This window comes from Ipomoea triloba, chromosome 3, assembly GCF_003576645.1.
Source record: "Ipomoea triloba cultivar NCNSP0323 chromosome 3, ASM357664v1".
NCBI lineage: Eukaryota > Viridiplantae > Streptophyta > Magnoliopsida > Solanales > Convolvulaceae > Ipomoea > Ipomoea triloba.
The window spans coordinates 19,812,367-19,828,448 of record NC_044918.1 but is presented as its reverse complement, the minus strand read 5'-3'; the positions used below and the strand labels follow the sequence as shown (position 1 = coordinate 19,828,448).

The 16,082-nt window shown below is 34.0% G+C and overlaps 1 protein-coding gene and 1 long non-coding RNA gene across 3 annotated transcripts; both read right to left on the bottom strand.

Moving 5' to 3' along the window:
- Positions 1-6,518: 6,518 nt before the first annotated feature.
- Positions 6,519-12,819, bottom strand: LOC116013945 (synaptotagmin-5-like). Its single transcript, XM_031253917.1, has 13 exons — positions 12,497-12,819; positions 12,280-12,384; positions 12,152-12,202; positions 11,699-11,819; positions 11,395-11,516; positions 10,914-11,015; positions 10,152-10,226; positions 9,381-9,460; positions 8,478-8,628; positions 8,157-8,387; positions 7,678-7,971; positions 7,381-7,494; positions 6,519-6,956 (listed from the first exon to the last, which is right to left on the bottom strand). Exons 1-13 carry the CDS (start codon positions 12,599-12,601, stop codon positions 6,810-6,812), a joined length of 1,698 nt encoding a protein of 565 aa, XP_031109777.1. The 5' UTR covers positions 12,602-12,819; the 3' UTR covers positions 6,519-6,809.
- A 905-nt stretch (positions 12,820-13,724) lies between these two features.
- On the bottom strand, positions 13,725-15,820 carry LOC116014259. 2 transcript variants are annotated; one of them, XR_004097373.1, is made up of 4 exons: positions 15,584-15,820; positions 14,297-14,419; positions 14,148-14,190; positions 13,725-13,805 (listed from the first exon to the last, which is right to left on the bottom strand). It is a non-coding gene; the product is annotated as an uncharacterized LOC116014259 (long non-coding RNA). The 2 variants fall into 2 exon arrangements; XR_004097374.1 differs by lacking the exon at positions 15,584-15,820 and adding an exon at positions 14,513-14,615.
- Positions 15,821-16,082: the final 262 nt, after the last annotated feature.

Below are 16,082 nucleotides of genomic sequence, written 5' to 3'. Positions count from 1 at the left end.
AATAATTTTGTGTAGATTAAATGGAAATTGAATTCCCATATTCAGGGAGAAGAACCCCACAAGACCTCGGCGATAATGGTGGCGGCTTCAGCATCAGAATCAGAGGCTTCTCTTACTCTCTTCAATATCTCCTGCTTCAAAGCCCTCTTCTCACTCGGTCTCAGCCCTTCACCCACCTCCATCTGCACTGAAAATCTCGTTACACAGCTCGCAAATGGATGCTTTTCCAAGAACCCGCTTTCGCTCTTCTTCCAGTCGCCTCCCAGTTCCGATCTCTGCAATTCCACCAGCATTTTGATCAATCCCGCGTTCAGCATCGCCTCCACCGCCTCCTTGCGCCCGAAGTACCCGATTTCGAGCACGCACTCCATTGCATTGATCTTGATTCCCAGGTCGTCGGAGTTTAAGGAGGTGATTATGCTGGGGATCCCGCCGACGGACTCGAGGATGTCGACCAGAGGGCTTTTGATGGCGCGGATTAGCCGCGATATTACTTCTAGCGAACACATTGTGCGCATCGAAACTAGGGCTTTGATGCTCTGCCCTGTGAGGACTTGGCCGACGAATACGTCCTTGTTGAACAGGACTAATTGCTTCAACGCGTAAGCGGCATTTTCTCGAACACCTTTCGGGAGGTTTTCGCTGCACACGACGAACTCCAGCTCCGGGAAGATTCGTGACCTCAGGAGCAAGTCCTGGAAGTTGAGGTCAAACCCTTGCGCCAGTTTGTCGTGGAAATTGGTTAATTTTTCCTCCACCGCCGCCGCCTCGCGCGAAGAGAGCGGCGTTTCCAGGGCGCGGAGGCGGCGGAGATGGCACGTGAGGCCGCGTACGGCTTCGCGGTCGATCCACGCCTTGATTTCCGCCTCGATCGAACCGGCGACCCGGGAGATCGCGTTTGACCTGACCCGGCGAGTCAGGAACGACGTGAACCGGCCGCGCTTCGATTCGTGAAGGGAGTTCACGAGCGACTTGAGGTCGGAGAGGTGGCGAGACAGCGCGGAGAGGCGCGGGTCGGATGCGAGGATTGAGTCCGACTCGGTTTCGCCGAGCTGCAGCAAAGCTTCGATGGCCGGAGATGGTGAGTCCGAGTCGACCGAGTTCCCAATGGGGTTCGCCTGAAGCTCCTGAGATGCTTGTTTTAGAGCTTCCAACACTCTTAAGATTTGTTGGGATTCTTCTTTCATGGTGGATTCTTCTTCTTCTTCTCTTTCTCCTTCTTCCATGGAAGAGACAAAACTATGAAAGCTCTCAGTCTTTGCTTGTCCGTACGATGGCGTGAGGACCTAAGCTATATTTCCTACTGTTTAACGTTTAAGCAATTCCACGAGTTTTAGGCTGTTCAATTCACAAATTTTCCCTCAATTTATAAGGAACCTTTTGTAGCCTATAATTATATTTAAAAAAAATATTTGGGGGAAGAAATATAAAAAAAAAAATACGGTTAATGACATTATTTTAATAATACATTTACTTACTACATTATTATTTTGTATTAAAAAATAAAATTCTAAACAATTTGAATTAATCTTTAATTGGGACAAGTTACCGATTGCCTCTATCGATGCAAAAATTATGAGCTTATTATTGTTACAAGAAAGAGGATTTCGTGAGATGGGTCGAATCAAGATGAAAATGTAATACTAATAAAGGAATATATTTGTACTTATAAGAAACACTTTATTCCTGATTAATATTATATTTTTCAATATAAATATTACATTTTCATTTCGATCCGACTCATCTCACAGACAAGAATTTATGAGATGATGTGACACGAATTTATATCAAAATAAAACTCTCTTGAGGCCCATAAACTCTACAACATTAACCTCACAAATCTCCATAGTCATGGAGCATTTGAATCACATGTTCTTGTAGCCTTGTACATGTACATAAATAATAGAATGACATTTGATTTGATTTAATAGAAAAAGATATGTGATTGCTCCCTATTTAATTTTTACATTTCTAATTTTACCATAATTTTACATAATTTGAACAATAAAATCATCACATTCATTAATTAAAATTAATAATATTATACTAGTATAAAATTAGAATTTTAACGTTGTCAAGTTGTACTTAGTACCACCCTATACTAGTCTCTATAAGTATTTGACAAGATTGAGTGCTATTGATACAATTAAATATAATTGCATAGTTATATTAAGAATAATTTGATATTATTCATTGTGCTTTAATTTGTTTGTGGGACAAGCTTTTTAACAAGACTAACCACAACCGAGTGCCCACAACTATTGTCTCATTTAAATAATTAAGTTTGTCATGGAATTCTTTGCTATGGGGCCTATGGCTGTTAAAGATTTATGGCAAAAATTTCTCGCATTCAATTTGTCCATTCATTTGATTTGATCTGTAGACTAGAACTAGAAAGTACTACAAAAGCTATTGCAAAAAAAAAAAAAAAAAAAACTACAAAAGAAAACCACTGTAATATTTTCGTATATATTAATTACAATTTTTAAATATATATATTAAGTAAAGTTTGAGAATTGAGAGTACATGGTAATTAATTGCGCATTTAAAATCTAAAAATTATAAACAGGTGATTCACTAATCTCTTCTTACTAAACCTCATTATAACACCAATTTTATAATCTTCAAAAAAAATAACACCAATTTTATATTTAAAAAGATCTTAGTTTGTGAAGATTTTCTTGAAATAACTTTTAAAAAAATTGGAAATGTCTAAAGAACTAGTGTTAAGCGATGTGTGGTACTTATATGAGAACTAAAAAACTACATAATTAATACAGAGCAAATTTTCACAATTCTATAATTTTATGAAGCTTTTGGTGCATCAACTTGGCTTTAATCTACATACAGATTGCCACGGAGGAACAAAGCTAACAATATGTAGAACAAGAATACTTTTTTTTTTTTTCAAAACTTAACAAGAATACTTACTCCATTAGAATCGATGTCACTATTAAACTCATTCAATCTTGAAATTGATTCTTTGATGCTGAAGTCACCAACTGAATCTAATTGGTAGTATCTGTTTTGACTTCATCAACCTTGTGGAGTATTGAAGCAAACGTAGGAGACGAGAGAATGATAGCAATTGGTTAAGCCTCACTAGTCAATATCTTTTATTCTAAGACATTTATTTGGTCTGTACTGCTTGCCTCTTCAACCGATTCCATCACGATAAGTGGTGGCTCATGCTTAATAAAAACAATTTTTTTTTGGTTCAATCCGCTCTGTTATGTCAAATGCAAAAAGTTTAGTATAATTGCAACTTTATGCAAACTAGATTTCAATAGTGCTCTTTCTGATATAAGTGAAAGAGATACGCCAATGATATGAGTTTACCCTTCTCTATTACTTCTTTTGGTATATTTTCAACATTCAATTTGTGTAAATAATGCATACTCATTCTTCTGACGCTATTCATGCATGTTTGCAACTCATACAACAAAGTCAACACTTTTAAATCCAATATAATTATGGAACTGAAACAACAATCACCTAAAAATAACAATAATATTGTTAACCTATTTTAGATTTAAATATGTTCCTTTTGCACACTAGCACCAATAACCAAATTGCACATAAGACACTATACCAACAAAAAGAAGCGGACAAGCAATAAAGACGAAGACAATGACAAACATATCCAAAATTGAATTAACAAAACTTATAGTAATTATAGCCATATACTACCTAATACCATACTAATTACAATAAATATTTAGATAATTATTTTAAAAAAAAGTGCAAACATTAATTTTAATGCCAACTATATATAATATTGCATTGATATACTTTAAATTATTTATGTAAATACAAATATTAGACATTAAATTAGTCTCGCAATACGCGTACAAAATTAATGCAATACACTAAAAATAAACATGTAACAAAATATAATAAATATATTAAAAAAATTTATAATATACTAAAATAAACTTGTATCCATATGTTTTAATATACCATGATACATGGTCTAATAAGAAGCATTGTCCCACCCCCCCCCCCCCCCCCCCCCCCCCCCCCCCCCCCCCCCCNACACTTTTAAATCCAATATAATTATGGAACTGAAACAACAATCACCTAAAAATAACAATAATATTGTTAACCTATTTTAGATTTAAATATGTTCCTTTTGCACACTAGCACCAATAACCAAATTGCACATAAGACACTATACCAACAAAAAGAAGCGGACAAGCAATAAAGACGAAGACAATGACAAACATATCCAAAATTGAATTAACAAAACTTATAGTAATTATAGCCATATACTACCTAATACCATACTAATTACAATAAATATTTAGATAATTATTTTAAAAAAAAGTGCAAACATTAATTTTAATGCCAACTATATATAATATTGCATTGATATACTTTAAATTATTTATGTAAATACAAATATTAGACATTAAATTAGTCTCGCAATACGCGTACAAAATTAATGCAATACACTAAAAATAAACATGTAACAAAATATAATAAATATATTAAAAAAATTTATAATATACTAAAATAAACTTGTATCCATATGTTTTAATATACCATGATACATGGTCTAATAAGAAGCATTGTCCCCCCCCCCCCCCCCCTGCTACCTACTGCCGACATTAATATATTTATTTATGTAATCCGTGCATCCATTACTTCTATTCAGTACTATCTGTTTTGGAGTGCATTCATGACTAAGGATTGAATGTCATCAATAACATTGTGGGGTAAATTTTTAAAATAATGTGAGCTTTTTATGCAGCTGTAAACAAAAGTCTAATATCAGTTGAACAATCTCTTAAAATAATAAAAAAAAATTATGCGTAGTAAACAAAAGTCTAATATCGATTGAACAATTGAGTCATCATGATTTACTCCTCCACAAAATGTCAAGTCAAAATATAAAGACGCCTAGAGTGTGCGATTCTACATTTTGTCACAACTCACAAGTACTATCTATTTTCATTATTGTCAATTTACACCGCATCAACAACAATGTATGTACCAGTACCTCACCACTATAACTTTTACCATCATCGCATATTTTTACTACAACTTACCTATCCATTCTCCCAAACTTATCCACTCTCACCGTATCATTTCAACTCGGGAAAAAGGACTATATTAGTCCATTACTTATATTCATATTATACACTCAGTGAATGAAGTATTATCATATAAATTTTTTCTCTTTAATCATGTGTAAGATAACCATTATAGAAATGAATAAGCCGATAAAACGAATTTATATTATTACTAACAATCACAACAATCATTTTTGTCAAAAGGATTGAAAACAAATAAATAAACTCTAAATATTAATATGAGGGGTGGTTCAAAATAAATAAATAAACACTCAACATTAATATATATTCATATTTTGTACAGAGAAGAAAGACTCAAACTCCTAATATTAAAATTAAGATTTTGATAAATAGTACAACATTTTAACCAATGCGTTTTCACTAATATAATTTTAGAACTCATTCAACTGTACGTGTTAATTAAACATTGATTCCAATGTTCCCAACAAACCTAAACAAATTGCTCATCATAGAAACTTAACGGCACTGCATAAGTTACATACTCCCTTTGCCTAATTTTAGGTGTCTAGTTCATATTAATAAGATTTGATTGAAGTTATTTTTAATTCAATTTGTCATAATATTAGACTTAGTATTAGTATATAAAATTTATATATTTAGAAACTACATTAAAAATACTATTAACAAAGCATATTTAAAATTAATTAAAAATACTAAAAAAATAAATAAAAAAAGAATAATAAACATAACATTTAAAATAAAACAAAGAAGGTATATATATATATATATATATGGCAAATTATTGTGTGCTATGTGGATCACGGTTTAAAATGGCATCGTTTTGATGTTTAAAAAAAGAGTTCTTTGTTTTGCGCGCCTGTTAGGAATTAGGATAATGAGCATTTTGGGAGTAAAGATAATGTATTTTATGAGATTTTAGAATGTGATCCATCCACCTGGATCATAGTCCACGCAATAATAATTGATATATATATTTGTGTGTGTAACGAAAAGAAGAAGTCCAAGGCTTAGGGAGCAAGAAAATGACCGTACGCTACATGATCAATTTAATTTGTTTATAAAATTAAAGAAAATGTCCAAAGCCTTAGGTGGTCATCTTTGATGACATTTGGTTGGCCACATGTCTCTTAATGTTGCATAAGTTTTCTATTTCTATATTTTAATCTTAGGAGTATAATTTTTTTTTTCTTCTTTGGCTCTATTGTTAGTTAATAATTCAATATTGAAGGACGTACGCTAGGACATTTTATTTTTACGAAAAAGGTTAGTAGAGTAAGTAGAACATTATTTTGGTAGTAGAAGGTTACGGGTTCAATTCTTACTCATATTTCTTTGGTCAAACTTGTCTCACAAAAATCGTCACTTGGTTTGTATGAGTTGGTATGTAGGATTTTGATTTGATAACAATATAATGGAAATACTTAATGTTTTTCATGTGTTGGTATAATGGTATGTAAGATCTAGAGTAAATTGGCTAAATTCAATGAGCATTTGAAGTCATTGATTTCACCCTTATTCTGTACAACAAGTTAAGTTTCTGCAAATTATCAGAATCTCTGCCTCTGAATCTCTTGATTTAATTAAACAGTTAATATATATATGTACAACAGATATTACTTTCACAACCTTTCAAGCCAAAGGTTATTTATAGTCTCCCAACTAAGATTATAACAGCATCCTCTGTGCAGAGCTTGAAAGGGGACCAAAGAGGGCAACTTCACATGAGGCTGCATTCTATTCACCATTTCACACCTAAGTGTCCCTGAAAATTGGCTGTGGTGTCCACCTGAGATGCAGGTTGATTTTTCCTGATTTCGTTCCATCTAGCACGAAAGTTTCTTTGTATTCGCCTTCTAACAAAACCCTCGTCAAAGTTAAGATGCACCGCCCCATATAATCCTGCACGCACCCAAAAAGAAGTCGAAGAATACACGGGTTAATTAGCAAAAGTCTTGCTGATAAAGTTGCGCCTAGCATAGTAGTGGTAAGTCTTGATCTAACAAGTGGTATCAGGGTCCAGGCTGGCCAATGCTGGGAGGGGAATTGTTGGGCGAAGGCCAGTGAAGGGCAAAGTCTAGCACCCTGGCTCTTGAAAATGTGGCGGTTTATAAGGAAACTACGAGCTATAGCAAGTATAAGCATGTGACTCTAGGTAGAAATGTAGAATCCAACCCACATTGTAAGCAAACATTCCTAAAGGATTAAATACACATAACTTAAAGAGATTGCTTTCTCTAGCACTTGGCATAGTAGTATAAAAGATTTATATAATGAACTCATGCTCTTAAGCATAACCGTTTTTGAAAAAACAATGTATTTTTACCTTTCCAAACGTGTCGTGATCCCATACTTCTATAATTAGCATATCATGCAATCCATCCTCAACAACAAAGTCGAAAGTCTGATTCCAGACAGGATTCAGATTGTCTGTTACAACCTGGAAATACAAAATGGATATGCAGTGAGCATGTTAACATAACACAAATGTAGTTATAGTACATATTGATTAATGGATTTAAAATGTTCATCTCTTTTTATTTCTTGTCCCCTTTCTAATTAATTTAAGAAAATCAATAGAAGAAACGAATCTATTGCTGAAATACAAATAGAGGTGTCATACCCTGGTTTTGTTCTTAATTCCGGCTTTCTTCAAAGTAAGCACAACATACGGGTCGGCCTTTCCCATTAGATCTGTGGGAGCAAGGTCATCAGCAGAAATGACAGTAACAGAAAGTACGCCTCGCACAATGACCTCCTTTCTTTTGTCCGTATCAGCTCCATTTTCTGTAGCTTCTTTTGCTTCTGCCTCACTTTCGAAAATTTTCTCTAATGCGGTCATTGAGTAGTCCTTGACAAAAGGGTTCAAAAACCCATTCTTCATGCCATTGGGGCAGTACAATAGCTCCAAGTTCACCTAATGAAAGTCCAGAATAAGCATTTGACAGAGCTACATGGATCATAAAACACCCTCTATTTGTATTTTGACTGTCTTTTCTATCCCAAAACCAAATCATTTCAATTTTTAAATAAAGTTTGTTAGGATCAAGCGTTAATCACTATGTCAAAAGTCCATGAACAAAAAAAGGATATAGTTCTCACCTGCCCCCGATATTTTTGGTCTCTTTGAACCTCCAAGTCTTTCACCAACTCCAGCCATACATTCTTAACTTTGCAGGGCTCAAGCTCGTTCAAACTGACACGAGCACATCCAATCAACTCACTTGACTGAAGCCCTTCATCATCATAGATCTTTACCACCAAGTGCTGTGTTAATGGATCTTCAACAACAAACTGAAAATGCTCGTTCCAAACTGGGTTCAAGTCATTGTTCTGAAAAGATAGAAGAATTATACTCATTTATATTTACTTGGTCAAATGGATCGCAGAGAATTCTTGAAAGGAAACAGATGAATAACTTACAATTGTCTTGCTCTTTTGTGTTTTATCACGTAAGGGGCGTACATATAATGTTGCATAAGGATCAGATTTCCCAATTAAGTCCTTATTTGTTAACCCCTTTGCTTGAATAAGTTTAACCTCCAGCAATCCAACTGGCTTCAGTTCAAGGTCACTAAAAGAAAAACAAAAGAAGCTCAGAATCTCAATTAGAAATTGACATTATTATCATGCACAACAATATTACTAGGCAAAAACTTGCTTGAGAATCCGTGAGATGGGTCAAGTCAAGATGAAAATATAATATTTATACTGGAAAAATGTAATACTAATCAAGAATAAATTGTTTGTTACTTAAGGGAAAATGTAATACTTTTGAAGAAAAATGTAATATTTTACATTTTGATTTAAAAGTATAACATTTTTCCTCAAAAATACCATATTTTCCCTCAAAAATACTATATTTTCCCTTATAAATTACAAACACTTTATTCCTTACTAGTATTATACGATTTTCAATATAAGTATTAGATTTCCATCTTGACCCGACCTGTCTCACGGATAAACGGTCTCACAGGAGAGTCACTCATATTACTAAGGATTAACTTACATTCTTTTGTTTCTTTTTAGTGGGTGTATAATCCTCTTTTCTTTTTTATCCGCCGCTTTATTTTCATTTTTATGAAAACTACGAATGATTCATGCAGCTTAAAATGTGTGAATAACATACCTTTGACATATACTTTTCAAGATATCCTAGAGACTGTCATTACCCATTTCAATTACATGTCATGCAAATGTTTAACCAAAATGTAAAGAGAACATTATAAGAAAAATATGGCCTGAATGTGTTGAAAACCTCTCAAAAACTAGGAAAACTAAGGTACAAGATTGAAGTGGTGGTATATAATTTACTTAGTGTAATACCTGTAATCCCCAGGTAAAATGGGAATAACTTTCCGAACAGGCCACATGAGAGAATCTTCAATAGCATCTCGTATTGTGCCCTAGAGAATTGAATATCATTTTGTTAAACCAAGACTACATCCTCCAACAAAACACCAAACACATTGACACAGACCAGATCAAGGGAGGAAGGAACATACATACATTGCTTAAAATTAGAGTTTTGTTTTTATGTGGAGATTAAAGATCACTGCTGACAGCTAAGAGCAAGAATCTTTCACCGAGAAAGAACCCAAAAAGACAAGAATTGTAGTTTTTGTTTACCAAAATAAAAAAGTAAAAATTACAATTAGGGAGAGAGAGGGAAGAAGAGGGGGAAAGTAACTCTCATGAAACTAATAATAAAATATCCCAAACTATTTAAGAAACTTTGTGTTCCCCCTGTTTTGTTCCACTTCAAATGCCACCAACACTTCCCAAGACTTATTGTGCCTAGACCATACAATTTTTTCAGCTTTTTTTTGATACATTAGGGTTCTCAGCTTACGCTAGACTAATCTTAAGTACCCAGAACCCTTGCCCAAGGGCGCTGGAGGAGGTAAATCGCGAGTCGCCCAATCAATCCTCAGTTTCCACTCCTGTCTATACACTCTATACACAAGGAGTCTTCATCGCCTCTGATCAATTGACCATACAATTTTTAAGTAGTATAAACACTAGATGTTTGGCTTGGTTTGCCTGTTTTCAGTTCTAAAAGAAACTGATGTAATTAAATCAGCATTTTCACCGAACCTCAATCGCATCAGAGATGCCAGGTATTGCTGTCAGATCACCACCAATTACTTTGAGTGTAAAATCCAGCTTTTTCTGCAAGTAAAAAATGCTTGTAAGCCACAGATGTCATGCCAATGCCAATTTTTTAGATGTGGTTCTATGAGTTAATGGCTGAGTGTGAATGTGTTTCAGCAGGTTTATAGAAATGCTAGAGACATGGTTGCTTGGGTGTGAATGCATGCAAATGCCACTTCCTAGATGTGATTCTATGACTCCCCACCTCCCCGGTGTGTTAGATGTCTACTTCAGCTATATGGAATGTGGCTTCTTTATGACTTGCACCAGCAATTTGGAAAGAAATGAGCGAGAGGAAATTTAAATATGGATAGTTAGCATCTCATTGTAGCTTCTTGTAAGCTTTTTTTTTTTTTTTGAAACATTCATGATTCTCTCCAAGGTAGTATCATCCTGTGACCACCCATTTGAAATGGTAATAGAGGTGTCATCACACTACATAGTAGTTGCCTTCTTGTATGCTTATTTACTTTCAATTATTTTTATTTTATTGTTATTACTATCATTATTTCAGTGAAGTATCACCCAATGTATAGAGCCTAGTTTGATCTTTAATAGAACTCTCTTAGAGCTTTTAACCAAATTCCCTTCACTTATCTAAGACAAAAATACCAGCAATATCACACTGTCAACCTTGCAAAAAATCTCAATACATGGGAATAGAATTTTGCTAGGAAAACTTGAGAGTAGAAGCTTATATATCACCTTGTGCCTTAGAGAAACACATACAGCTCCAAAGCAAGGAAGCTCATCTACAAGTGGCCCTAAGATCAGCCTGAAAACCCCTGTAAAGCCAATGTTTTTCACCTATAGAAGGGCAGAATCAGATGACATGAAGTGAAATTCTATGAAATAGAAAGAAAGTTTTCTTCTGTTTTTTTCTTAATCCCTAAGAATCAGATGATATTTTTTTTTGGGTGACAAGGGAAACCCGCAACTACTACCCGAGGGTATGCATTGGGTAAATCCTACCTTGTGACCCTAGTTGGCAAAGGACCACAAGGAGGTAAACCAACCGAAGTTTCCCATAGCTGACTAACTCAAACCAAGAAGGCCAATAGGCCGCTACTGTTAGTTTCTGTTTAAATTGCCACATAAAATGTAAGCATGATACTTTGGATAGTGGGACATAAGTAATAACTAATTAAAAGCTCAGCAGCATTCAACTAACCAACAACTTAGTTACCTGCACAGGCAGTGCAACACCCAGATAAGTCTTAATATCAAGTATTATACTCGGATTTCCATCCCACTGCACCTGTAACTCGATGGTAATCCCTTCACTTCCATCTTCAATGATAGAAATTCCTAAAGAAAAGCATAGTCAATTTTCAATTCACTTCATCATCACAAATACTCTGCCTTAATATGATTAAATAAAAAGAGTGAACTGTAGAGGGATAGAATATGATGAGCTCAAGAAATTATATAATTCAGTGGCATTCAGTATGAGCAACTTAAGGAACATGTAAATAACCAAAGACTCCAACCTATGCACTGTGGGGCAACAGTACCAAGAGTGAACCTTGAAAATTTCAATGATGCCAAAATCACCGGCCTATATGATTCCAGAACAGGCTCGACGTTCATCTTAATCAACTCTGACGCCGCCTAATGCACTCCACATCAATACCACCAAAATGTTACACAACACATAACAACCGAACATAAAGATAGCAAAATCTCCTACGAAACTGTCTCACATATCCTCATCTATGAAACAAGTCGGGTTTTTCATAGATAGTACAATTTTCCACATATGTATTGTGAATCAAAATTATCACAATTTTGCTCATAAGTAACAATCAGTCAATTTATCCCAGTTAATATTACATCCAGCATAAGTATTACATTTCCATCTTGACCCAACCCGTTTTACCTCTCACCCTATAAAAATACGAAAAAATGAAGCACAAAATCCCTGCACAGCGAAGAATTGTTACCTCATTCACGTATGGCCAGATCTTTTCAAGATGACTATTGAGCCACTTCAACTGAAAATTGAGAAAGGAAAATGGGAATTGAATTCTCTAAAATAGTTATACACAGTATGGAGAGCCAAAGATTGGACCTTCTGGTACTTAGAGAAGACAACCCAAGAAGGGTACTGGTCAGGGGTGAAGATCTTTCTGGAATCTTCCACGCTCATTCTTGCATACGCCGCAACAGTAGTAGCCTTTTCCGGTAGTTCAAATCCAAGCACAAACACAGTAGACACCAACAAAACAAATAAATAAATACCAAAAAAAAAATACGAACAGACACAGTGAGTAGTAGAATTCAGTTACCAGTTCACAACGGCGTTTGGAGCGGGAGTTTTCCGACTTCACAAACGCGATAATTAAAGCCAAGCCGAATGCGATTCCGATCACTATTCCAAACAAAAACGCCATCTTTGGTCCTGTGAAGGACTCTATGGAGTGAATTGAAGTCCTTGGAAGAGTGAAGAAGCCAAGTGAAGTGCTTTCTGGCGATTACTGATTAGTGATTATGGGGTTAGCGAAATGAGTGGATTTTGGTGTGCGGACAAAAGCGCGAAGTGTGTTGCCAGGAACAGGAAGCGAAAAGATGAAAAGGATGCATGGTTGCAACTTGCAATCTGCCGACAACATGGTTAAGGTGGTGTATGCCATGGCGCTTGGAACCAATTCTGTTCTTACATGTCATCACATTATCCTTTTCGGAACACACAATCGGACAAAGCATGCCAACAACTGTTATTTGTTAGGTTTCACCAATTTTTTAATTTACTCCAGCGGGTAAGTGCTGTATTAATACAAAACTACTGTTCAATATTTATATATATAATAAAGCCATATCGCCATGGCCAATCAAATTGCAGCATTTTCCCGCCCAAACGATGTGACGTCGTTTTGCTATGCTTAATCTCTAACATCTGATTGAAATATTAATTTATTGATTCGTATTCATTGTTATGTATATGGATTCAAACTATGCCTGACATCGTTTTGCACGGCTCAATGCAGTAAATCATTGATTGCAATTACCGTTAAATACAAATTCAAAAAACGAACGGTTCAAATTAAATGTTTAGTCATTGGGTATTGATCCATATTAATTACTTAGCAGTATTTAATATCTATACTATCTATACATCTCTAGATATCTATATATACGTATACATATCTATGTATACAGATATATATATATATATATATATATATATATATATATATATATATATATATATATATATGTATATATCTATCTATACAATCTATACAATATTACAATATCTCAATTCTCAAATATTACAATTACTTCTTTCAAAAAAATATATATATTACAATTACAATTACAATAATGAAATATGAATTAAATATTTTACAGAAGGGTATACAATCACCTTTCCCATATTTTGGATGTTTACATGTCCAATGTGATTTTAATGATTCATTCATTAATGCTGCAAGCCTTTACAAATCTAAAGGCTCCTTATATACCCAGATATATACCACCCGGCCACTTCCCAGCAACTTTATCTCTCATCTTTTCTTCTTTCTCTTCTCTGACCAAATCTTTTAGCCTTTGCTATCCAAATGTTTCAGCTTTGCGTCATTGAAGAGAACATATGCCCTAATCACACACGTAAGGCTATTAGACTACGAGACTACGGTTAGTAAGGACTTATATTGTTCATGAAGGAAGGAACAAAGATTTAAACAAAAGTCAAGAATGTCTTAATCATGACTGTGAGGTATGTTTTTCAGATTCAAAGACTTTTTTTTTTTTTTGCAGATTGTAATGCACTTATAATTTCCATATTCTGTTTTTATATTTTGTTTTAATCATTTATCATTTCCCATATTTGTTTTTTTTTTTTTCGCTAGTGCAATCATAAAAGGGATGAAGTGATTTATTTGTAATGGACTGATGCACATATGTACAACCTAAGAAATATGTTTTACACTGACTTACCTCACATATGTACTCCTTGATGTACTCTTTATTCTTTATTCATCTACAAATACTGCAAAATATGAAAAAAATTTATGAATCTATTAGTCCATATTGGTTTTACTGTATTCTGACATATTCAATAACCTGATTTTGTACAATACACTTACCCAAACTGGAAAAACCTTGCAATGCATTTCATATTAGGATTTTGTTCTTTTTTTTTTTTTTTGAATACTTAGGATTCTGTTCTTAATTGTGTAATAGTCCATCAAATCTGCAGTTCATGTAATCTGCAAAATATGAAATAGTGTAATGAAATTAGTTTTGAAGACATTCAGTAGGTATACATCAATTGATATATCTTATTGCTTCAATACACTTACCTTGTCTGGATAAACCTATTCATGCTATCATATTCTGATTCTATGGTTAGGTCTGTTTTAGTAAATATAATTGTGTACTTATGTATCTGGGACCATAACCTGGAAAATATTTAATAGTTTATGTAATTACTTCAACAATTAAATACATACAGTATATATAATTTACTGATAAATACTATGAATATGTTGTGTACAACTATTTAATTCTATTGTGCAGGTGTTTTAGAGGCTCAACATATCTATACCAGTTAGGGCCATACAGAGTACAAGAAAAATAAAGAACAAGTAGTTGGGAACCAATCTACTACTGCTACTGTGTTTCATTGATAGGAAAAATATTTATGTAATTTTCTATATAGACTATATAGATTACTGTCTTGAATTTTTTTTTTAAAAAAAGGTAATTACATTGGAGTCTACTATTAAATCACGGTAATTGTTAATCTATTTTTTTTATTATTTTGTACATTATTACAATTTCTCTAAATACAGTTTTTAATAAGTTGTATGTAGCTCTTTCAAAAAAAATAAAAAAAGTTGTATATAGCAGACTTGCCTAAATTTGCATTTATAACTCCTGCAGTAGTAAGAGACAGTGCTGCCGCGTTGTAAATACTAATTTTTACCTAAAATAAAAAAAAAACAAAGGGAAATTAATTATTTCTGATAAAAGTAAACTCAGCACAACAATTCTGATATGTATTAAACAACTATGAAATTAAATAGATAGATCACCTCAGGTGATAGTTAGATTTCCTGTAAAGCTAAACCAATTATGTCAAACCCTAGATCCAACACATAAGTTGATAGCACATTTTGTCCCGATTGGAAAAAAAAACATAAGTATTAGCCAAACATGATAACAACATGCATTGCCCAGATGTGAGTGTAACTCAAAATATAGATTTTTTGCAGATAGGGCACATTAGTTTGAACATTTAACTGGATTATTAACCATCATTTGTGAAATCTCAAATTTTACCCCAAATACACGATTTGTAGGGTAATTTAACCCGATTAGAAACCCACAAAAAAAAATTAATTAAAAGAATAGTTGACGAAGTACATCACCTGATTCTACTGTCCACAACATATGATCGGTTTGTAATTGCTCATCGTATGGAACGTAGAGAACATAGGATCGGCAACTGTAGAGAACCTAGGATAGTGCAAGACTTAACCTCTTCGAACGGAGAGAGATCGACAGCGTTGAGATAATAATGGCAACATAACTAAAGTGAAATGGTTAGATCTTTTAGGGCAGACAAAGAACAGCGAAAAAGGGAAATTTCGAAATGTTGTAGGAGAGATCTGGAGAGCATCCACATCTCTAGTTTTTTTGGGGTTATTTCAGAGCTATGAACTGATGCATAATTTTATGACAGATGTGGAGTGTGTTTTTTTTCTGTTTTTTACTTCTTGCAAGAGCTTGCATATTTGTGGGGTCCACAATTTGGTAAAAGAAAATAAAAGCAGCATTTTTTTTGGGGGTTATTTCAGAGCTATGAACTGATGCATAATTTTATGACAGATGTGGAGTGTGTTTTTTTCTGTTTTTTACTTCCTGCAA